Raw genomic sequence first — 23,220 nt, forward strand, 5'->3', positions numbered from 1 at the left:
TTAATATTCACCGATTCAAACGGGGTTAGATCGCCGAAATGACAGCCCATGGTCGGATGAAATCCGAGTCAATTCCGGTACGTAGAACCGGCTGTCGTGGGAATACAACTCTCTTCTACTCTGATTGTAACTCAGTGCTGATGGTACTCATCTCAATAAAGTATTGAGAACTCTACCCGCTGGTAAAATTAATTATTTAACAGGAATGCTTATTATTTTAATACCGGACAAAGAATGGTTAAGCGGTTAGTCGAAAAAAAGCGGTTATACGAATAGTCGACTACTTACGACTATCCGGATTTGGTTAGATAATGTGCCATGTCCTAAGTCACAACGACTCACCTAGCTCCAGGAAATTGGAGAATTCCAATATAAAGCTACGTGCTATTGCTCCAAAGGACAGCAGAAGGCATTGGCAGAATAAGGTAATCTCTTCTCAACGCATGAAGGGCCTAAATAGTGAAATACCACTAGCTATTCTGCTAACCGACAGCGTTATCAAAACTGTTAACTTCACTAAGGAGGTTACCCTCAGCAATAAGGCTGAATGGAATAACTCCGCTCTCGAGCTACTACTTAGGGACAGTACAATAAAGTGGTAGACCGACAGCTCGTCGGAGGGAATTGGCGCAAGAATCGAAGGACCACGCGATCACTGCGTACGAAATCATATAGAACGACTGAACAGTCTATCAAATCAAAGGGTGAAGCGATGGATAGGGAAAAGCATTGGCAATAATTTCTAGGCATGCGCCATGACAAGTTGCTAATGGATGGGTACAAACTTAAAAGGTTTAAATAGGTCCCAAAGGAAAAACTCAGGCTACTGGGCCACAACCGGCCATTGAAAGTTCAAGAAGCATTTATAGTACATACATATATAACGTGATAACTCAAACCTGAGCTCCAGAACACCTGTTAATTGACTGCATGTATGCGCAGGATAAAGGCCCTTGGAAGTATGTTTCCAAATAGGGATCACATCGCCTCAATAGCCGAATGCTGCAAATGGAATAATATTTTTCAAATCCTATCCGGTTAGTCGATTAATCGAAGACTAACTTTACACTTTTAAGAAAACATATTTTGCTTAACTGATTCTTATTTAATTTGTGTTTATTTATAATAATTTATTTAATAATAAGTTGTGCTTAAAAATACGTTTGCAGTGGAAAAGATCTTCAATATAATATTTGTATACATACCTACATATTTAATAGTAGTTTTTCGATAATTCTAACCAAGTATATACTAAAATTTAAGCTATTGCTTAAGGACGGTCAATATAATAATAGTACTTATTTAATAAAATTTAATTGTTTTATGAAATTTTATTCAATATGTAATTAACTGGTATGCAACATTTTAAGAATATTCTTTCAAATGTTTAACTATTAAATTGATTAAATATGTTAGATTTTCAATTTTTCATAAAAAGTTGTTCATTGCTTTTGTTGATTTTAAATCGTAAATAAATAACTTTTTTAAAATACAAATATATTTGGGCACCCTTTTTAATACTATGAAAAATATCAACTTTTTAAATTAAACACAAAACTTTGTGCAAGTTTCTGTCTTAAGTCTTTTATATATTTGAAACTGCAAATATGAATTTATTTGCAAATAAATAAAATAAAATGCAACTATTCAACCGATATTTTGTGCAAACGTATTCTGTGTGCTTTTAGGCTGTAAATATGACCAAAAGCCTTTCCGCAATCTGCACAAGTATGCGCTTTCTGCTCAGTATGTTTCGCTTCAATGTGACGATCTAACGTGGACTGGCTTGTGAAACGCATTGGACAGCGATCGCATAGAAAAGGTTTCTTCGCTGGATCATGAACATAGGAATGTCGCGTGAGATGTGATTGTTTTGGAAATCCTTTACCACACTTGGCGCAGATGAACTTCGGTTGACGTGGCACACAATCGTGTAAATATTTCACATGCTCTTGTAGAAAACGCTCCTCCACATATGCTTCAGGGCATTGTGTACATTTGAATATACGCATTGATTCATCTTTATGTGTTTGAGACATATGAGTACGAAAATACTTTGCATAAGAGCTGACAAAGTCACACTGTTCGCATTTGAATTGAAAATCGTAACGTTTAGGTGGACGGCCCTTACTTCTTCTAATAATAGCAGGTTTTTCGATAGATTCAGCAGCACCCTTATCGTCGAGCAATTCAATATCATCAGCATCGAAAGCTGTGGTGTTTGCAAAGTTTTCATTTTCATAATCCAATTCGCTACAGTACAACATTTTAGTTTTCTAATAGCTATAAGAAAAATAAGAAAAAACGTTAACTTCGTCACAACCATAATATACCCTTTTTCAGGGTACAAAAAAATTATTTTCAAAGAGTTAATACTTTCAAGATTTGGTAGAAATATTATTAAATTTACCCATTTTCTTACTAAGCACAAGGAAATCGTGCTCATACTTGCTAAGCATATATAGGTACCTAGCATAGTGTGCGTATGTAGATGGCTGGTCAAGCAATCGTTTGTTAGCATTTTCAGTATTTTACTAATTAACATACATATGTGCAGGTGGATTTCAACGCCTTGTTAAGTTTCCGTGTATAAATATGGTTAATTGATACCACACCCAAATAATAATTGTGTATACTATCTATAAAATATTATTTCTGCTTCGGCTTCGAAAAGCTTTCATTTTTTTTTTCTAAAATAAAAATAGAAATAAAGAAATTACCTTCAATTGTAAATAAAAAAATACCTGTTGCACGTTTGGCTACTCAGGTAATTATTAACCGTCTACGCTCAATATTCAATAACTCGCTTACTGCAGGCAATGTTTATTTCTAACCCATTGAATATGCAATTTTTTTATGTTTCATCAAAGTAAAAGAAAAATGTCAGTCAACGATTCAACATCTCCTGAAATTGTTTACAAAATATGAATGAAACATCTTCGTTTTTATTTATTAGAAAAGTGTGGCCAAGTCAGTAGCATATCGAGCTGCCACTTATCAAACGGGTATTATACATTATACTTAGACATAAATTATTTAAATGACTCAAATTACTTTTTAAATATTTAATATATTTGATAAAAGTTCAGAAACCTTTACCATATATTTACATAATATACATAAATTACATCTAATAGTTTCAAACCCAAATGTAATGTAATATTTTTTATTTGTGACAATTTTTTTATAACTTTAAATTCACTAAAAGATCTGGTAGCAACCATATTTCTTAGAAAAAAATGTGGCAAACAGATTTGAAGAATTAGCATCAACCATGCTTTTTATATTGATATAAATTTTTCTAAAATAATTGCGGCCAGAATGAAAACGTGCAAGTTGTGTAAAAGTAAATCCGAATCTGTTTTTGAGCCCAAGGAATATATACTGGGCACAAAAATTTCTGATGTTATAAAATTTATATTTAGTGATCAGGTAAGTGCAGTGCGATAATTGTTTGAATTGAAATTCTTAGCCTCATTTTCTTACAGTCGTTGGAGTTTCCACCAAAATTTTTCATATGTTCTGCGTGTGCGGCGGCGTTGGTACAAACTGAAATTGTGCTAAAGCGACTTTCGGAGGCTTTGCCACACAGCAGAAATTTTGGAAAACTAAACTTATCCAATCATAAAAACAATGATAACAACGAGGAGCCTCAGACCGAGCAGAATGATATAAATGAAATTAGCAAAGCTTCGGCATCTGAAACCTTTCTGAAGGATTGGATATTTCGCTGTACCCATTGCGAATACACTACCAGAAAGCCTAAATTGTACAAAACTCATTTGACAACTAGACATGAACTGAATAATCCACGCATTTACCAGTGTATGTATTGTTCGGAATCATATCAACGCATAAACGCCATACAAAATCACATCGGCAGCATACATGAAAATAAACCGCGACAAAAACGTCAACGTCGAAAGACAATTGCATTTGATTCGCCAAGTGTATTAAGCAGTACAACCATCAGTAAACAGATGGAAAATAACACTCCAGTCGGTAATGTCAACAATGAAGCAAATGGTGTTAATACAAATAATGATAGTTATCAAGCAGATGTCAGCAAAAACTATGAATTTACATGCAGTCACTGCATTTATAAAACAATATTTCCAAAACATTTCAAGCGGCACTTATCAGCTAAACATAATATTGAAGACATAAGAATTTATAAGTGCAAACGATGTCCTAGTACGTATGCACGACAATTTGCTTTGAATAACCATATCGCTTACGAACATGAAAACAAACCTAAACCACAACGCAGAAAGTCAGTAGCTTTAGAACAAAGTATATTAACCAAAGACGAGTTGATAATACCGAAAGAAGAAATTTCGGATGATAATGACGACCTAAGATGTGAACTTTGCCTTTATCAAGCGCAAGACTCAAAAACGCTTCGAAATCATATGGTAATATTGCATCAAACTGATAGTCTAAATCAAAACAATAACAATAATCAAAAGGACAACAATTATAAAAATAATGTTTATTCGGAGATCACATATGATAATCAAGAAGAACAGCAAGATCATGTATTCCAAGAACCTTTTAAAAAACCACGTAATCAATTAAGTTCGAGTGAAATATCATCTTCAGAATGGGTCTTCCAATGCCCACGTTGTGATTTTGAATGCGCCAAAAAGAAAGCATTCAAAGCTCATTTAATTAATGAACATGGCATATATGATAGCGATATATACAAGTGTATTTACTGTTCGTCAACATACGATCGTTATAGCTCGTTGCAGAATCATGTAGCAGTGAGTCATAGCGTTGATTTGACAGGAATAGAATCGGATTCTAGTCAAGATAACGTTGCAAAGAAACAAAAACTTAATGGAACTGCAAATAGTTTAGAAAAACACACTCTTGAAAACAGCAGTCAGGAGCAAATGCCGTCAAAAAAACGTAGAATGGAACGAGAAAGTAAAGAATCTTGTGTTGTATGTGGCAAGCTTTTTTCCACCGTGGACAAATTGCGCGCTCATATGGACAAACATCATGGAGGCGACGAAATCAAAAAGTGTCCGAATTGTGATGCACAATTTCGTACGTTGGAGAAGTACGAGGCACATCTGTTTAGCGAGAAATGTCTCAACACTAAGTTAGCCTGCCAATATCCTGGTTGTCCGAAACGTTTTAATAGACCATCAAAAATGCAACAGCACATGCGTGAGAAACATCCCGATCTAATAGACTAACGTTTATTGGTTTTAATATAATTTCTATTTTTTGTTTAATATTTTGAACACGATTACGTATCCTCCATGCTGAGTTTTAACTAGTATCAATAAAGGGTGCTATCAAAATATATGTATATGCATTTAAAATCTTACAGTGTAATTTTACTTAAATCATTATACGAAATTTTGATTGTACTTATGTATAATATATTTCTGATGAGAAATAAAACAAACAACATTAATTTCAATAGAATTAGTTTTATTTTCGGTAAATATTTGAAATACACATTTTCAATCGATGATACATATACAGTTATGTATGCACGTATAAAGTAATAAATATGTTCAACAACCAATTATGCAAGTCCCCGCTTCCCCATTTCGTAAATGATCATATTAAAAAAGGCTCATGAAAAATAATAAATTTGCACTTAATAAACTACACTACATACACATTTTCAATTTATACAAAGTAAACTCGGCAATAATATTAAAATTGCAAAAAATGTTAGCATATGCCCTTTATATAAAAAGCAATTAGGGAAATAAGCGATCTCAACCAAAAAGTTCATTTTTATCTCTACCAGATACATTTTAAGGGTCATGGATGAAGGGAAAACTTTAATAATATTGCAGTTTTTATTTTTAATCTAAAGTTACGAACGTTAGACGTATCTCAAGTTTGCATTATTATGCTTTGCTATGTATTTCCGCTTGCGCGCATTTCATAACCTCTAAGGCACCCTTTTTAATCAATTCCTCAGCCAATTGTTGGCCTAAGGCATCACTACGTTTATACAATTCACGATTGTAACAAGCATGTTGATACAAACCGCAGTAGAGATTATCTACATCTTCAATCAGCACCGGAATCGACTTCGGTTGTGGCTTCTCTTCATCAGCATAGTCGAACATTTTTACAGTTTTCTGTAGGAACGGACACTTGCCCGCTGCTGCGCCTGGCGCACTGCTTGAAAACTCATTGTCATTCGCTGTGCTGTGCATACTGGCGAACGGGCATTTTGAGGTAGACGGTAAGGCCGCAACGACAACATTGTCAGTTTCTTCTTTCGGTTTTTGTACGAGTTCTTTGGTAACGGGACATTTCCCCGCTGTAGCCAATGTAATCTTTTCTTCTTTACTTACAAATGGGCATTCGCCCATAAAATCTTGCCCTACATCCATTTTTAAGGGGCAATGCGGATTGTTTAAATTCGAGTCGCCGCTAGCGAGCAAATCCAAGTTTGTGCTAATATTCCCATTATCATTGCCATTTTCTGCATTGTTTATCATTTCTATTTTGTGTAAATCAGCGCTAATGACAGGGCAATGTTTTGCTAAGCTTATGTGTTTTTCAATAATATCGTCCATGCTGTAGGCGGTTGTAAGCTTTTCTATTTCTGCATCGTCATTTATCACTGGAGGACTGTGACGTTGTTCCGGACTGCTTGACTCGTTGCTTCGGCGTCGTTTAGTAGGCGGTTGATCACTGCTATCGTCGTCGCTATCTTCAACTAAATTAGCATTATCATTGTTATCAGCTTTTTTCACTTCTTCTACGGCGAAGCTGCAGGCTTTCTTGTCACGTATTTCGGTCGCACCATCCAAACTCCAGACGGCGCCCACCAATGACAACGCGCTATTACAGTTATTTTGATTTGTTTCAGTTAGATCACCATCTAAATTACTCCAAACTGCTACGGGAGCACTGCAGCCACCACCTAAAGTCTTGAGGAAGCTACGTTCGGCTAATATGCGACAGGTTGTTGACAGGCACATTAAACTCTGCAACATTGAGAGTATTTCCTCATCATTCGCACGACATTCAACAGCCAAAGCACCTTGGCCGACAGCATATAGCAAATCGGTAGGTTCTAGTACCTGACTGATACGCTGCTCCCAACCCATACGTACAAGGCCAGCTTGTGCAAGTATTATGCCAGCGAATTTCGAATTAGCGGCATCCAATTTTGCAAGGCGTGTATTCAGATTACCGCGTATATCGCAAATGGTTAGATGAGGATATTGCCGACGGATTTGAGCTGTGCGTCGAAGCGAAGAAGTGCCTGTAACATAAACAATATAATTAATTATTTACCTACAGTTTATTAAAAAAAAGGAAGAAATTTACTCACCTATCACACAACCCTTTGGCAATGTTCCGATGGTGTGACCCTTGTATTCCTCACGCAGCACCAAAGCATCTCTAGCGTCTTCACGTTCAAGCACAGCACCAATCGCCATACCAGTTGGAAGTGCGGTGGGTAGGTCTTTAAGCGAATGTACAACGAAATCTACACCACCGTTGCGTAATGCGTCTTCGAGATCACGTGTGAAAAGGCTTTTCTCTCCGATTTTTGGCAGTGATATATTGAGAACACGATCGCCTATCGTTGACATGGTATCTACAAATATTATAAACACTAAACTTTTATTCTGATAAACGCAGAAATTAAAAAATATTACAAAATTCAACAAACATGCTAGTCATAGCAACAAATATAAAATATATGCTGTAAAACAAGTCAACAATAATTCACCTACAAGTTTTAATTTCTCATCCCAATAATAAAGAATTAAACAAGTAAGGAAAGCAGAGAAAATTAGCTTTATAAAATTTCTCCTCAACATCACATATAAGGTTCTATCGGGCGTATTGTGTGAAAGGTTAAAGCCCATCGTCAACAAACTGATTGGACCTTATCAGTGTGGCTTCAGGCCTAGCAAATCAACATCTGACCGGATATTCATCATCCGCCAAATCTTGGAAAACACCCATTAAAAGAGGATTGACACACACTACCTCTTCGTCGATTTTAAAGCTGCTTTTGACAGCACGAAAAGGAGCTGTCTTATGCCGCTATGTCTGAATTTGGTATCCCCGCAAAACTAACTGGGCTTTCAATAAGAGCACTACAAAAGTTTGTTTTAATAAAACAAAAACCGGTTTGGGATATCAGTGAAATTCTTTATTCGTAGAAAGTACATTCCATTTCCATTATGTATGGAACTTGATTCTTTTGCATGCCCACCACAGGCACGCTTGCAGAAGTCCATATGCTGAACACAATTTTCGACGGTTTCAAGGATAAATCGATATACTGCAATAGACTTGACGTAGCCCATTGAACGGGACCATTTCGTGAGATAACACGATCACCAAACTTGGTTTTCGATAAATCGTTTGGATATTTACTTATGGCGTCGTCCTGTTCGAATTTCGGTAGTAAATTTTAATAATTTCGACTCGTTATTGGATCGTATATCTTTCGATGGAACGATGAGCTGTACGAAATATACGACGAAATATATATAAATCTTGAAGTAAATTTTATGTTCAGTATTTTTATTTTGTACCGAAATGAAATGAGGTGTGTTATTTTGTATTTTGTTAATAATTCATGTAATTTTTATACCATTGAACTAACGTGATTTTTATACTCTCGCAAGAAAGTTGTTAAGGAGAGTATTATAGTTTTGTTCACATAACGGTTGTTTGTAAGTCCTAAAACTAAAAGAGTCAGATATAGGGTTATATATACCAAAGTGATCAGGGTGTAGAGTAGAGTTGAAATCCGGATGTCTGTCTGTCCGTCCGTCCGTCCGTGCAAGCTGTAACTTGAGTAAAAATTGAGATATCATGATGAAACTCGGTACATGTATTTCTTGTCTCCCTAAGAAGGTTAAGTTCGAAGATGGGCAAAATCGGCCCACTGCCACGCCCACAAAATGGCGAAAACCGTAAACCTATAAAGTGTCATAACTAAGCCACAAATAAAAATACTAAAGTGAAATTTTGCACAAAGGATCGCTTTAAGGAGGGGCATATTTGAACGTAATTTTTTTGGAAAAGTGGGCGTGGCCCCGTCCCCTACTAACTTTTTTGTACATGTCTCTGAAACTACTATAGCTATGTCAACCAAACTCTATAGAGTCGTTTCCTTCAGGAATTTCCATATACAGTTCAAAAATGGAAGAATTCGGACAATAACCACGCTCACCTCCCATACAAAGGTTATGTTGAAAATCACTAAAAGTGCGTTAATCGACTAACATAAAACGTCAGAAACACTAAATTTTACGGAAGAAATGTCAGAAGGAAGCTGCACCCAGGCTTTTTTTTTATGGAAAATGGGCGTCGCCCACTTATGGACCAGAAACCATATCTCAGGAACTACTCGACCGATTTCAATGAAATTCGGTATATAATATTTTCTTAAAACCCTGATGACATGTACGAAATATGGGTRRAATCGGTTCACAACCACGCCTTCTTCCAATATAAMGCTATTTTGAATWCCAYCTGATGCMTTCTCTGTATAATATATACATTAGGAACCAATGATGATAGCGGAATAAAACTTTACACAAATACGGTATTTGAGCTGAGGTATCCCTTGTGGAAAAATTTTCGTGATCGGACTATAACTTTTCAAGGTCCCTGATATCGAACACGAAGAACTCAGTGCCTAACCTAATCTAATCTAATTTTTCACCGAAAATATCGGTAAATTTCTCAGATATTTTCAAGTAATTCAGAGGGCATCATTTTTATACTCTCGCAATAAGTTGCTAATAACGGTATATATCGTCAGATATATGGTTACATATACCAAAGTGATCAGGGYGACGAGTAGAGTTGAAATCCGGATGTCTGTCTATCCGTCCGTGCAAGCTGTAACTTGAGTAAAAATTGAGATATCTTGATGAAACTTGCCATGCGAGAGTATAAAATGTTCGGTGACACCCGAACTTAGCCCTTCCTTACTTGTTATTTTTAATTTTAAAGCCATTGAAGAAACTAAATTATCATACTGTGATTTTTATGCCCTGAACAGGGTATATTAAGTTTGTCACGATGTTTGTAATACCCAAAAGGAAGGGTCGGAGGCCCTATAAAGTATATAAATGGTCAGTATGTCGAGCTGAGTCGATTTAGCCATGTCCGTTTGTCTGTCTGTCCGTCTGTCTATATATATACGAACTAGTCCCTCAGTTTTTAAGATATCGTTTTGAAATTTTGCAAACGTCATTTTCTCTTCAAGAAGCTGCACATTTGTCGGAACTGCCGATATCGGCAGTGAACCATCGCAATCAAGTTCTTGTATAGAAAACTTTCATATTTCATAATGTATTTTTACAAAAGTCATCACAGGTTATTTTCTGAAGCATCAATACAATATCCGAAGAAATTGTTCAGATCGGTTAACTATAGCATATAGCTGCCATGCAAACTGAACGATCGGAAAAAAGTTCTTGTATGGATAACTTTTGCATTTGACAAGATATATTCACGATATTTGGCATATCAAACCTATTTGGACTTATGCGATACAAATATGGGGCACGGCAAGCAATTCAAATATCGAAATAATACAGCGCGTTCAATCAAAAACTCTCAGGTCAATTACAAAAGCTCCATGGTATGTTTCAAATCATACTATTCACAGAGATTTAAAAATATGCAAAGTGAAAGATGAAATAAAAAAGTTTAGTGAAAGATACAAAATCAGGTTAGAGATTCATCCCAATCCTTTAGCAGTGGCATTACTACAGGCACCCACTAAAACAAGGTTAAAAAGAAAAGACATATTAAACTTGTAAACCAGCACTTTAACACAAACTAGTGTATGATTATCTTTTTTTTTTAACATAAAGAAAATTGCAAATAATTATGTAAATTACATACATACTAATTTACATAATTATTTGCTGGACTTTTGTTTTTATTATACTGTCACTAAACAGAGGGTTACTTAATGAAGTATCACTCACAATTTGTTTGTACCTTGACAGCACATTTACTTATTGCCTATTAATATTAAGACAGATCGTAAATTTAACTTGAATAAAAAAAAAAAAAAAAGATATATGGTATAGGTTATTTTCTAAAACAACAATGTAATATCCAAAGAAATTGTTTAGATCGGCCTACTATAACATATAGCTGCCATACAAAGTGAAAGATCGAAATCAAGTCCTTGTATGGAAAACTTCCACATTTGACAAGATATACGGATATTCACGAAATTTGGTATATATTATTTTCTGAGCCAACAATGTAGTCTCCAAAGAAATTGTTTAGTAATAGAAATGCACCTGTGAAGGGTATTTAGCTTCGGTGAAACGAGGTTAACGTTTTTGTTGTTTATGTTAGACGTAGCTTTTGGTTTGTTATAAATGCATTGGCATCTTTCGCACATAATCTAGCAAAGTAGCCGCAATGCCTTGACGATGACGAAAATATCAATTCCATTTTTCTTGTGATATTGTCTGACGAGTTTGTCCTTGTTCAGGAACAACAATCAGTATGACCCATATGCTAAGTATGCGTGCATACGAAAATTAGTATTCTCCCGCATTAGTTCTGTGTTGTTATTGTTTTACTTATTTCTTTACCTTTCTGAATTAATAAAATGTTTAATTTCATAAATTTTGAACACATGCTTATGACTTGAAATATAATGTTGATATTTATGAATTGTTTTGACTTTTAACATAAAGAAATAAAAACTATCTTATGTCCGTCGTGTGATTTTTTCATGACTTTCCTTTATATATAGTTTAAATTATCGTTGAAAGGTATTTTTGAAGTTATGTCTATACCTACACTTAGTACTTGGTAGTATGATATTAATTTTTAGTCACAACTATACAACGTCGCTTTATAGATTCCACAAGTGTTTCACACCAGCTCGGACCGCAACTAGTTGTTGCTTTTGGGCTTAGTTGCTCTTCTACGAGTATTTGAATAAACAAAAATTGTTTGAAATATAAGCAGATTTTGATTTTTCTTTGTTTTTAAATCGTGAAAAGCCAATTATGTGTCTATATACTGCAAAGTTTCAATAAACTTACGTAGAAAAAGTTGTAGAAGTTGTACGCTTACTATTCGAACAGTCGACAAAGAACGATTAACCAGATAGTAGAACGGTTAATCGAATAATCTACCACTTACGTCTATCCGAATACTGTAAACTAAATATTATTATTGCAATAATGTTCTATCCTACCAGTCAAATATCAAAAGTTCGAATTGAGGAGATTGAGCTGGCTGGTTTATAAACTCATTTCCATTGACCCGAAACCATTCATGTGCCCGAATACTGGTGCGTTTTGGTTCATTGTCCTGGTGAAACATCACTTTTAGCAGGATGTTATCTTCTGCAAATAGTGCTGATCCATGATACTTTCAATACGATGAATCGGACCAACGGCATGAATCGGACCAACACCTCTGTACTAGAAACATTCCCACGACAGTCGGGTCTACGAAAACCGGAACGGATCCGGATTTTTATCCGGCCAAGGACTGTCAACTCGGCAGATTTCTGCCGTTACAACAACAACAACAGAAACATCACCATATCGTGGTATATCGCGGGTTATACGCTGTATTAGGGGGAAGTCACCTGCACTCTCGAAACCCTTTTCGGTCATAAAAAAGTATGTTCCCACATTTTTAGATTGATCTTGCACAAATCTAAGACATCGTCGTTAATGATTTTTTTTAATAAAGGAATAAATTTCCCTTTTTAAATTTTTCGCTCGTCCTATTAAATAATAAAAAACAATATATTTTTATTTTCCATTTAAAAATAGGGAAAACCTGTCAAACTTACAATTTAAGTATATTAAAAACTATTACCTTGACTTGAAATCTAATGTTTTACCAAGTTACGGATTAATGGTATATAATTAACATTTTAAAATTGAGTGCAATAGGGACGTCACATATTACAGAATGTTATTTGGTATCAATAAATAAATATCAAAATTTTTTTTAACGAATACTCATTATTATTTCTTTGCTCGCAGCTATATGCAAAGACCTACATAGGTGCATACAAAATTACTATTATCTGTTAAGGAATCAGTAGGGTAATCTTTTTTCAAACAAAGTTTTCATTTTCTGTTCCCTTGTACCCTTAGAATTAATGTAGAAACCCACTTTACAATTGGAAGGTTTCGAAAAAGGCCCAAAAATAAGAATACCGCTCGACGTTCGGAGCGCTCGGAGTGCACACCTCAAACTTTAAACGCGTTTTTATTAAAACACACTCCTTTAAACTGGCGGACATGATTCCGATCGAACTACTCAACCGATTTACTTTACTTTTTTAATGTTTTTCATGTTTACAACACGCCTGCCTATCGTTAAAAAAAACGTTAATTACTTTTTGATTAATCAAAATTTTTCATGATTCTAGTAGGGACGATAACCATTCACGTACTTTTTAAGAATAAATTGGGTTTTTGTGTTTCAGGTGATCCAAACATGAGAAATCGTGTCCGCGAGTGAAAAACGCATCTCATTCACCCAGCCATTTCTCCGACAGATGTCGTCAAAAAATTCCGAAAAACATTTGTTTATACACTCCATGATATAGCTCATGATATATGAAAAAAGTTCTATTGTAGAATAAAAAATTTCTAAGAAAAAATTTCCAAAAACAGGACAAATTACCCTATTGCCCCTTAACAACAACATATCCATTATGTACCTGCGTTTAATAAGTATATATTTTATTTATAATACGAATTATAAGAACTATTTTATTAATTTGAATATTTATATGCATACAAATGTATGTAAGAGCCAAATAAAATGGCAAGCATATCGTAAGCAAAAACTCACTTGCAGTCTGAGTACTAAGTACTTTTAAGATTCAATAGTACCTATATGCATAAAAATGTACACATGATAAGCAGTTTTCAGTTGTATACTCACGTGCCTACATATTTATATGTATGTACAGTGGGTTACAAAATTAAAGCAACGAAATCTATTTTTTGAATAAAATCAATAATTTAATTAGAAAAAATTTTTCTAATTATTTTCATCTTTTAATATATGGTTTCGTATCTCTTATTTCAATACTGTTTCACGTCGGCGCGGCATGATTACAATTAATTAATTATTATATCGCCGGAAAAGGCATTTATTCTTTATAATACTGCGGCATATTATTCTGAAGAATATTCTTTTTATAAATCTTAAAACAACCCCACAAGAGTATATTGTCTCCGTGTTTCATAGTGCATATAATATATGCGTACCAGCTTCAGCCAGCTGTTCTTGAAAGAAATTTACAATTATTTTGAATAGCTCGATCTGGTATAAATCTCGGAAATATATTTAACCGCAATTGGCTGGCATAAGATGTTGCAGATATAAAAAGTTATTTTTTATTGTCTGAATGACAGGCCTATCCTCTGTTTTGGTTGTTTTCTGACCTCATCCACCAGAAGGCAAAAACGGCGGGCACGATGACACTCACGGGAAGCGCATGAGTGGTGCCAGCTTGAAGTGGTACCTGCGGCACCTCCGGGAGAGAAAGACTCATGAGTCGGTGGAGGTTCTGGCCTGTAGCAGCGTCAGGGGAAACAGTGTATCCCCTGCTAAGGAGCTTAGCAGCAAGACCCCGTCCGCTCGTTCTACTTGGAGGTTTAATACTCAGGAACAAACCGCGAAGAGCAGGCAAATCACGAAGCAGGAGCCATCCAGTTCTAAATATCTGAAGGGCAATAGCACGAGAGCAGGCGGAGGCTAATCCTCCGTACCAAAGCCCCCCGGGTGGAGGAGAGACGGCACAGATATGTGGATGCTTTAAAAGGCATCTGAATGGCTATACTGTCTCTCAACTATCCAACAGAGACGCTGGAGTCGGAGGATCTTACCGTGCTCCGTTCAGACCATACTAATGCAATGTGTCGCTGTACTTTTGTCATATCTGCGTGAGGCGGGGCAATACTCGTGCATATTTGGTATTGCTGTTGTTGGTACGCTAAGCATATCCTTGCAAGTGACTTTGTGTTATCTAATGCGGTGAGTATGAGAGCATGACTTGTATTCTGTCTGTATTCATCGTTTATGTAAGCAAAGCGGTCTAATATCTTCATGGTTTTTTTTTTTTTTTTGTTACAGGATATTTGGTGCAAAAAATACTATTATTTTAGGTTTAGTACTAGAAATTTTACAATTATTTGGTATGGACTTGGCAGTAAGTCATGGTGAGGAACAGGTTTTCAGAGGCACTGAATACGCAGCGTCCTTCCATGGGTTCGATTTCAAAAGCGACATTTTTTTAATTTTTATTAATCAATTATTATTAAACAATGAATACCCTAAAAATAAAAATAAATAACAATTTTTGATGACTACTTAATGATTTACTCATTTAAATATCAACAATGTAGATTCCGAGCTTTAGTATAGTCGCACACTGTATATACGATATAACAATTTTAGCAATTTAGACAATTCAACAAACAAGGAAGTAAATACCAATTCAGCGAAAATTAGGAATTAAGAATTACTTACGGATTTCGAATTTCTTTTTGGGATAGAGTTTTTGTAAACGTGCAATGACATGTTTCGTTTGAATGAGCGCTAACTGAAATTATAAGAAAACAATGAAAAATAAGTTAAAGCCTTTGTTTCATTTCATAGAAAGCGAACGATTAATATATTTTTGAAAATAACATAGAACAATTGTAGCGTTTGTTGAATGGAAATAAATAAACTCGAAACAGTAAAATAAAAACTCAAATTTCTTTATAATTTAACTTTACAATACCAGTGATTGGGCTACTCATCAAGTTTTTAGAATAAAAGCATTTCATTTAAAACACCGAAGTTAAAAGGAAATCTTATCATTCAAAGTTATTTGAATTTCTGATTTTATATTCGTCAATCCGACAGTTTTGACAACACGTGTGATAGTTACAGTAGTACAATATAGCATTACTGGCAGATAGTACCTTTTACTTGAATGTAAGAAAAATGCGCAAGCAAATTCAAAACTGAATAAGGCTACTCATTGCGCTACTTTAATGACTTCCATTTCCAAAATATGCACAAACGAACGATTAATATGTAAATACATACAGACAGGCATTCATTTGTATACAAAATACAAATATAATGCATTATTTTTATGTATGAAGCACAAATGGAAAATAAGTTGATGCCTTTTCGAAATATTTTCTGTTCGATTCCACTGGCACAAAATCGTTCCCGCAGTTATTGTGCATTTTTTCATAGCATTGTTACGAGTTTAGTAGCATACTGTTGGAATCTCATGTGCGTGCGTGAGTTACGAGATTGTATAATCACCAAAAACTAATCACAAGAAATATCTGCAACAGTCGCCTCGCGTTCCCTCTGCTTCCAAACAACAAACAACTTTACCACTCATTTTATTCATACGCTTTACTTCAAGTACTTATTAAAAGACAAAAGCATTTACAAAATTCAATAATTAAGGTTGCTATTTGTTTCTTTTGTTAAGCTATTATAACCTTAGCTTCCACACATCTCTACGGCTTTCTCCACTTACTTCACTTTTTCTGGAGCCCACACGTATGGTCTTATCCTTATGGTTTGTCATTTTTGTATGCTGTGAAATGCAGTGGCGAGTTTTAGGATATTTTTCGTTATTAAAAGTGAAAGTCTTGATAGATATTTATTTGCCAATGACCTTATTCCAAGGTGCTCGTTTTATTGTCATTAATGTTGAATGAAATTGTACACGCAAAGCTCAATGTTCAAAGAATACACGCACTCGAACTTATCCGCGGTTTATACTTAAATGCCACAGTAAAAATTTGCTTCTAAACTGGCAAAAACTGATCCAACACAACAGCTCGAGTCCAATTAGCCACTGAAAGCAATCCAAACCGCATACGCCAACCGATCTGAATGAAGTAGTTGGCATGCGACATGATGAGAGAAAAATTTTGATTACGAAAATGTTATCAGGTGTTTTACACGATTTGCGAGAGGGTGATGGAGCATTCAGCTCCAACTGAGCTCCAAACAATAAGGTTGCATTTTCTACGACTTTGCCAACTAATTATGTGTGGAAGTGAAAAACAAAAAATTATGCAGAGCTGGTTATCGAATATAATATCAATACGAATTTATTTTATATAAATTCCAAATATATTACCTTCAAAAATATATACTATTTTTTTTATAATAAAGAATATTACCTCCCAAATAGAGATCCACGCACCGCAAATATATATTTTAGCCTCATCAGAACTTTGTAAATCCAGATAAACTTCAAACTATCGATATCTATTTATCGATTTTAAAACGAAGAACACAACCGTGAGGATAGCATATTCATTGTTTACAATTTCCACTGATAAATTAATACAAAACACTGAAGTTGTTAATTCCTTTTTATAAAATATGTCTGTCTAAAATTCAAACTACTGCAGTTTTGTTAACACAGACGTGATGTTTTTGGTACAACATATTTAAATTACATTAAAGGAATGTTTGAAAAGTTTTCAATGTAAAAATATATTATAGTTTTGGAACAGGTCATCGACAAGAAATGTTAATCCTACAGCGAGACGAACACGGGAATCTCTTGGGGAGGATTTTGTGCGAAAACTGGATGCATTACACAATGACGCTTTGCGCACAGGCCTAGTAACAACATCTGATTTGCAAGAAGCATATAGGAAATCTCGAGATGCAGACCTTAATCCGAATAAAATTAATATGTGGTATGTGCTAGGCATATTGGCGTTCATAATGGTAGTAACACCATTATTTTATGAGATAATTACGTTTCTTTTGGGAGTGCGTTGCTTTTTGCCCAATAATTATATTGTTTCGGAGGCAACAAGACCTATAAGCGACTGCGACTTCTGCAGGTGGAATGAAATATGATAATTAAAAAATTATAGCTAATGCGTACACTTTTCCAAATTTCAGGGATGTAACAGGACCTAAGATACTACAAAATCTGACGCGAGAAGAGTTTTCACCTTATGCATATTCATCGCAGCCAATTATAATAAAAAATGCTGTTGCACACTGGAAGGCTAAGCAACTTTTAAATTTCGATTATCTTAAAGATTTATATGAACGTATACCCGGTGCAATGGACGAGAAATGTCAATTTCTTAATTTTCGTTCGGATTTCAAATCGTTGCAAGATGTTTTTGCAATGCCTATCGTTCGTTCAAATTTAAGCATAGGTCAAACGCCGTGGTACGTGGGTTGGAGCAATTGCCATTCAGTTGTATTAGAAGAGTTGCGTAAACTTTATCCGCGTCCACATTTTTTACCTGTTGATGCCGAAATGCCAAATACGGATTATATATTTATTGGCTATGAACAAGGCGATTTTATGCATGTTGGTTATGGTTTTACTAATTTAATGTAATAATTATTAAATCTTTATTCTAGTTGGATTATATTCCGCGTCTAGTTTGGCAAGCTCAGTTGCAAGGTAATAAAAGTTGGATTGTAGCACCGACTCCAGAATGTGATCACGTTTGTCAATCGTTTTCCTTCTATGTAGAACCCGGTGATGCAGGTGCGTTATATGCATTAAATTTACTCATCGATTAAGAACTATAAATGTATTAATTTTGTTTTTTAAAGTATTGGTTGATACCAGAATTTGGTACCATGGCAGTTCTATTCCTAACAAAGGACAATTCGCACTCACCATTCAATCGGAGTACGGTTAAACAATAAATATTCATTCATAAGATTCGATTAGCTATAGTTATTTTTTAATAGTAATTTTAAATAAAACGAAGTAAGTACGATTATTTTTATTTCTACACTAACTTTAAATTACACAGGCCAACAAAAAATTGTTTGTTTTGCGCTTATGTCTTAATTTATAATATCTAGTTATATAACACAAAAAAAAAATTCCATTAATATTTTGTTTATGTCCATTTATATTTGAAAACAGAAAGTGAAAACTTTAATTTTTTCCATGACTTCATCAGTTTTTCGTGAGTGCACCAGTGATCACGCGGCCCCAGTAAGTAATTTTACTACTGCACACTTAACATTTTTTTCTTTCTTTATTGCTTTAGACGAATTAATTCAGCAAATTTGAAAAAAAAAAAAATATGTCAAGGAAAAAACTTAGTGATAAAGAGATAAATGAAACACTTTGAATGCTGATGTCTATATATGCACTATATTCGTTCAGTATATTGTTGTTTATTAAATTGGGTGTTATTAAAAAATTGCTTTCAAATATAAATTTGACAAATTTTTTCCAAAGCTTTGAGGCGCATATAAAGATGCATATGTTACATTATCATAAGAGCTTTTTCGGAAGAACAAGGAGAACATCAAGAAAGACGTTATCAAGACCAGTATAGGTAAATAAGAGAAAGTTCTACAGAACATGACAGGAAAAGCTAAATTGTTAATTTTTAACATTTGAAGTCTATTGTAAGAATGGATTCTAAATGGATGATCGGTATCTTTTAATAAATTATTTATGTAACATTTTGAATTTTTCCATACGTGAAAGCGAGTTTTGAACTATTTTCATTATTCTTATGGCGTGTAAAAACCTTTCCTAAAATTGTTGTAGAGTGTAATACGAAACAAATATATTAATAATATAGGCATGCTGTTCTAAAATTCACACAAATTATATTAAAATCATTCTCAAATAAGATGTATGTACATATCTGGCATTAACCTGACCAAAGAGGCTAAATTTATGATACTGAGATGATGAGAAAAATCCCAACCAGAAGAATGCAATTGATGATACCAAGGTCTAGAGCAACACCAATCACGTTTAGATTAAATTAATTTATTATATGTAGTGTAATATAATTTCACATATTTTCGGCGTTCAACTAAAATATGTCCAATATTATACGTTCAGCTAATTTTGACTGATAATCTTACATATTGACTGATATTTACGGTATAAGACTAAACGGAGGTTTGAAAATCTTGTATCAGGTATAAGGAAGATAGATGCAGTATTGGTACTCGATTTTATCTATTTTTGGTGCTACAGTCGACGCTCAAAAATTATAACCCTTTTGTTTTTAACGGTTTTTTTTTTATTTTTTATTTTTGTTTTTTTCTATCTTAAAATACAATATTGGAGCCAGAAGAAGTACTCAGTAGAGAGAAATCAATGTGGTTGCACCCTTTTATCAAATTATTAACTCTTTGAAGCCAATTGAATTTTCGATTTTAATTTCAGAGGGTTTAATGTATTTCAAACTCTGATTCTAATTTCTGGTAATGCTACTGTACTGTACTTCAGAGTATGAACAGGAAAACATGCTCTCTTAATTTCATTAAGGTACCAATATATAAGGAGTAAAGATAATCGGATATTGTGTTATTAGTTATATGGGGGCTAGGGCAAGTTTTCACCCAATTTTATACATTTTAGTTGCAAGGTTACATATTTAAAAAACAACAATACAGGCACATTATCGCTTAAAAGGATTCTCGTCGAATTTCTGTATAGGAACTGGAGTCAACATATTACCTAGGGCCCTGAATAGTTTTGATTCGATTTGGACAACCTTGATTATAAGGTTTAATTCGACCAATGTTTCATCCCGTTATGTTGTTGTTGTAACGGCAGAATTCTATCGAGTTGACAGTTCTTGGCCGGATAGAAGTTCCATTCCCGACTGTCGTGGGAACGGTTTATATTAATTGGTGCTTGATTTCATTATATATTATAGGAAAGTAAAAAAATTAGATGGTATTTAAAGTTATATTATATAGGAAGAAGGTGTGGTTGCTGTCCGATTTCAACTATTTCGCACTGTAAAATGAATGTCCAAATAGTTGATCAAATTTGGTTGAAGTTGGTGGAGTAGGTCCGGACATATCATTTATATAGGTGATACAAACATTCCTGGATTAAAAAAAAATATTTTATACTCTGTAGCAACGTTTTGAACGAATATAAAAATTATTTTTAGCCTATAAATGCTATATTACCAACTTGAAACTAATAGCAGACGAGCAAAAAAAAAACACGCATTGAAATTTTATGGTAAGAGATGGACGACTTGTTCATTTAGACAGCTGATAGTGAAATTTGTTTATTTATTTAAAAATATACTGAAATAAAAGTGAATAAGATAAATTATTAATATTTTTTTTTTTTTTTTGGAAAATCAATATCAATCAAAAAAAATACGTATATTATTAACTACGTTAAAAGATAATGGAGTGAAATTAAAAGCAATAAGTGATTGTAATGCTGAAAAGTGTGCGAAAAAGTTAAGAATATTGGAAAAATGGATAGCAAACTAGGAGTTGTTTATTTTCTGCCATTTAAAAATATTAATATTTGTTTTTGTTAATATACTTGCACATAATTTAATAAGCCATATAAAACTGCTTAACTCTGATGCTGTAAACGCAAAGGAGGCAGCAGACTTCAATCGACCATTTTTGAGCAATTAAGCCTGCTAATGCAAATTAGCGCTGTCGTCTGTCAGGGCTATAACTAATGATTAATTCGGCATGACGCCTGGAACACATAGAGCGCGACAGACTGCAAGCGACATCTGTCAATTATTAAAATGCACACGTTCTTAAAGACAAAGTCATTAAGACAGCTGCACAACTACATAACTGTACCCATGAGAACGTGTATTTTAATATTTGACAGCTGTCGCTTGTAGTCTGTCGCGCTCTATGTGTTCAGCACATGATGCTCGTACGTTTATTTTTATTTCAATTATTGTGAATTACGCCACAAAGTGTCAGATATTTGAATATTCAATTAAAATATGAAAATGGCATTAAAAAGTGTTGATTTTTCGGAAATCTCTAAAAAAATATATAAAAATTACAACACACACGAAAATAATATCAAAGAGCATAGGGTAAAAACCTCAATTATTAACCTGTCGAGTTTTTATGATGGTTATCAATGTGAAATTAAAGATATTAATTCTGAAATTACACCCTCCAAGGACAATCCTACAGTAGCTGACTTCGCAGATATATTTAAAACATTTGAAGAGTATCCCTCCAATTTACACAAGCCTAAACGCTTGCCAATAAAAGAGCTGCAACAGCGAATGAATTGTACAATGGCGAGAGATATGACCATAATGGTTAATTCACGTGAACAATCACCAGGAAGCACTTCTCTTCAAAATATGAGCTGTACAACGGAGTTACCTTCAGCCTCGGAGATCTATAATGGCTTTAAAAAATTTCAGCAGAAACTTACACAATTTCTAAATGAAACACAGCAACAAGAATGCGCTCAGTCTTTTGAAAAGAAATTGGATCAATTATCTGCATTCGCGAAGCAGTTGGAGAAACTATGTCCAGCTGTAAACAATATTGAACAAGCTTTCAAACCCGAGGAGGAAAAAAAATTACAAAATATACTTGCTAACCTAGAAGAACTAAATTATATACGTGAAAATCAAGAAATATTTACAAATGGAACGCCAACAGCAAATACACAGTCAGCGCGCACAGAAAGTTTTATGAATTTAATCACCTATTTATTAAACACAGTTTCCAGTATGTAAAACGTTTTAAAATATAAAATATATAGAAATTATTGATAAGTGACTTTCTTAATGACAAAAATTATTCACTCGATGCTTCATTTACTTCAGAATTATTAATGTCATCAACTTCCTCATGTAGAACAGTTTTTATTTGGGTTAGTGTATCGCCCACAGCTAGCAATTTTCTTACACAGCTACTTAAATACTCAGCACGTTGATGACTCTGTTCTAGATACTGTTCAAACTGGTCACCGTTTTGATTCAAGCTGGCTGCGAGAGTTTGCATGTTGGCGCTAAACATTTGTGGTGAATTTTCAATTATTTTAGCCAAAATCTGTACTATTTCCTTTTTACAAGAAAATGTTTTATTTATGGAGTTATCTGGATTAGTGTTGGCACTATTTGTGCTACCGCGCGTAGATTCAATTTGAAGCATTATATTATTTGACTTATCAATGACGTCTGAAATTACATTCGACTGATGAGACATAGATTGCCGACTAATTGCTACAAAATGGTAAATGTGTTATAAAAGTAATTGACATAATGTAAATAATACGTTAAATTACCCAATTCAGTTAGCATTTCATCGATCAAGCAAGATTTGGACTTGGTATTCATTTTTATGTTTCTGTAACAATTTGACAATTCAAACTGAATGCTTCTTCTTGTTGTTACCTAGTGGTCACAACAATATACACTGTGCTCACACATCTTTAAATTTAAA

General features: G+C 34.2%; 6 protein-coding genes across 10 annotated transcripts; 3 read left to right on the forward strand and 3 right to left on the reverse strand.

Annotated features, from left to right (window-relative positions):
* Window positions 1-1,454: 1,454 nt before the first annotated feature.
* Window positions 1,455-2,936, reverse strand: LOC108972722 (oocyte zinc finger protein XlCOF15-like). Of its 4 annotated transcripts, none has more exons than XM_018939458.1 (3): window positions 2,745-2,936; window positions 2,470-2,690; window positions 1,455-2,283 (listed from the first exon to the last, which is right to left on the reverse strand). In XM_018939458.1, exon 3 carries the CDS (start codon window positions 2,265-2,267, stop codon window positions 1,644-1,646), a length of 624 nt encoding a protein of 207 aa, XP_018795003.1. In that variant the 5' UTR covers window positions 2,268-2,283; window positions 2,470-2,690; window positions 2,745-2,936; the 3' UTR covers window positions 1,455-1,643. The 4 variants fall into 4 exon arrangements, with proteins under 4 accessions (XP_018795003.1, XP_018795001.1, XP_018795004.1 ...); XM_018939456.1 differs by having other exon boundaries at window positions 2,411-2,690; XM_018939459.1 differs by lacking the exon at window positions 2,470-2,690.
* A 312-nt stretch (window positions 2,937-3,248) lies between these two features.
* On the forward strand, window positions 3,249-5,317 carry LOC108972742 (zinc finger protein CG2199). Its single transcript, XM_018939498.1, has 2 exons — window positions 3,249-3,432; window positions 3,489-5,317. The coding sequence occupies exons 1-2, from the start codon at window positions 3,322-3,324 to the stop codon at window positions 5,205-5,207; spliced, it is 1,830 nt and encodes a 609-aa protein (XP_018795043.1). The 5' UTR covers window positions 3,249-3,321; the 3' UTR covers window positions 5,208-5,317.
* A 145-nt stretch (window positions 5,318-5,462) lies between these two features.
* LOC108972743 (porphobilinogen deaminase) lies at window positions 5,463-17,030 on the reverse strand. The gene is made up of 4 exons (XM_018939499.1): window positions 16,532-17,030; window positions 15,514-15,586; window positions 7,325-7,594; window positions 5,463-7,255 (listed from the first exon to the last, which is right to left on the reverse strand). Exons 1-4 carry the CDS (start codon window positions 16,580-16,582, stop codon window positions 5,880-5,882), a joined length of 1,770 nt encoding a protein of 589 aa, XP_018795044.1. The 5' UTR covers window positions 16,583-17,030; the 3' UTR covers window positions 5,463-5,879.
* A 282-nt stretch (window positions 17,031-17,312) lies between these two features.
* Window positions 17,313-19,490, forward strand: LOC108972721. 2 transcript variants are annotated; one of them, XM_018939454.1, is made up of 5 exons: window positions 17,313-17,448; window positions 17,515-17,864; window positions 17,926-18,349; window positions 18,403-18,532; window positions 18,601-19,490. In XM_018939454.1, exons 1-5 carry the CDS (start codon window positions 17,440-17,442, stop codon window positions 18,687-18,689), a joined length of 1,002 nt encoding a protein of 333 aa, XP_018794999.1. In that variant the 5' UTR covers window positions 17,313-17,439; the 3' UTR covers window positions 18,690-19,490. The 2 variants fall into 2 exon arrangements, with proteins under 2 accessions (XP_018794999.1, XP_018795000.1); XM_018939455.1 differs by having other exon boundaries at window positions 17,515-17,714.
* A 2,248-nt stretch (window positions 19,491-21,738) lies between these two features.
* Window positions 21,739-22,545, forward strand: LOC108972708. Its single transcript, XM_018939423.1, has one exon. It carries the CDS (start codon window positions 21,753-21,755, stop codon window positions 22,509-22,511), a length of 759 nt encoding a protein of 252 aa, XP_018794968.1. The 5' UTR covers window positions 21,739-21,752; the 3' UTR covers window positions 22,512-22,545.
* Window positions 22,489-23,160, reverse strand: LOC108972709. The gene is made up of 2 exons (XM_018939424.1): window positions 23,063-23,160; window positions 22,489-23,000 (listed from the first exon to the last, which is right to left on the reverse strand). Exons 1-2 carry the CDS (start codon window positions 23,112-23,114, stop codon window positions 22,573-22,575), a joined length of 480 nt encoding a protein of 159 aa, XP_018794969.1. The 5' UTR covers window positions 23,115-23,160; the 3' UTR covers window positions 22,489-22,572.
* Between the last annotated feature and the right edge of the window lie 60 nt (window positions 23,161-23,220).

Source organism: Bactrocera latifrons, unplaced genomic scaffold (genome assembly GCF_001853355.1).
Source record: "Bactrocera latifrons isolate USDA-ARS-PBARC rearing strain unplaced genomic scaffold, ASM185335v1 scaffold_42, whole genome shotgun sequence".
NCBI classification, from domain to species: domain Eukaryota; kingdom Metazoa; phylum Arthropoda; class Insecta; order Diptera; family Tephritidae; genus Bactrocera; species Bactrocera latifrons.

What these genes read in the sequence shown, in the direction of transcription:
- LOC108972722 (XM_018939459.1), bottom strand. Translation starts at nt 2,267, where the DNA reads ATGTTGTACTGTAGCGAATTGGATTATGAAAATGAAAACTTTGCAAAC.
- LOC108972742 (XM_018939498.1), top strand. Translation starts at nt 3,322, where the DNA reads ATGAAAACGTGCAAGTTGTGTAAAAGTAAATCCGAATCTGTTTTTGAG. An exon ending in AATTTATATTTAGTGATCAG is followed by an intron (nt 3,433 to 3,488) that starts GTAAGTGCAGTG and finishes ATTTTCTTACAG; the next exon opens with TCGTTGGAGTTTCCACCAAA.
- LOC108972743 (XM_018939499.1), bottom strand. Translation starts at nt 16,582, where the DNA reads ATGACAAACCATAAGGATAAGACCATACGTGTGGGCTCCAGAAAAAGT. An exon ending in TGGGCTCCAGAAAAAGTGAA is followed by an intron (nt 15,587 to 16,531) that starts GTAAGTGGAGAA and finishes TTATAATTTCAG; the next exon opens with TTAGCGCTCATTCAAACGAA. An exon ending in CAAAAAGAAATTCGAAATCC is followed by an intron (nt 7,595 to 15,513) that starts GTAAGTAATTCT and finishes TAATATTTGTAG; the next exon opens with ATACCATGTCAACGATAGGC.
- LOC108972721 (XM_018939454.1), top strand. An exon ending in AGCGACTGCGACTTCTGCAG is followed by an intron (nt 17,865 to 17,925) that starts GTGGAATGAAAT and finishes TCCAAATTTCAG; the next exon opens with GGATGTAACAGGACCTAAGA. An exon ending in AACAAGGCGATTTTATGCAT is followed by an intron (nt 18,350 to 18,402) that starts GTTGGTTATGGT and finishes TCTTTATTCTAG; the next exon opens with TTGGATTATATTCCGCGTCT.
- LOC108972708 (XM_018939423.1), top strand. Translation starts at nt 21,753, where the DNA reads ATGAAAATGGCATTAAAAAGTGTTGATTTTTCGGAAATCTCTAAAAAA.
- LOC108972709 (XM_018939424.1), bottom strand. Translation starts at nt 23,114, where the DNA reads ATGAATACCAAGTCCAAATCTTGCTTGATCGATGAAATGCTAACTGAA. An exon ending in TGAAATGCTAACTGAATTGG is followed by an intron (nt 23,001 to 23,062) that starts GTAATTTAACGT and finishes ACCATTTTGTAG; the next exon opens with CAATTAGTCGGCAATCTATG.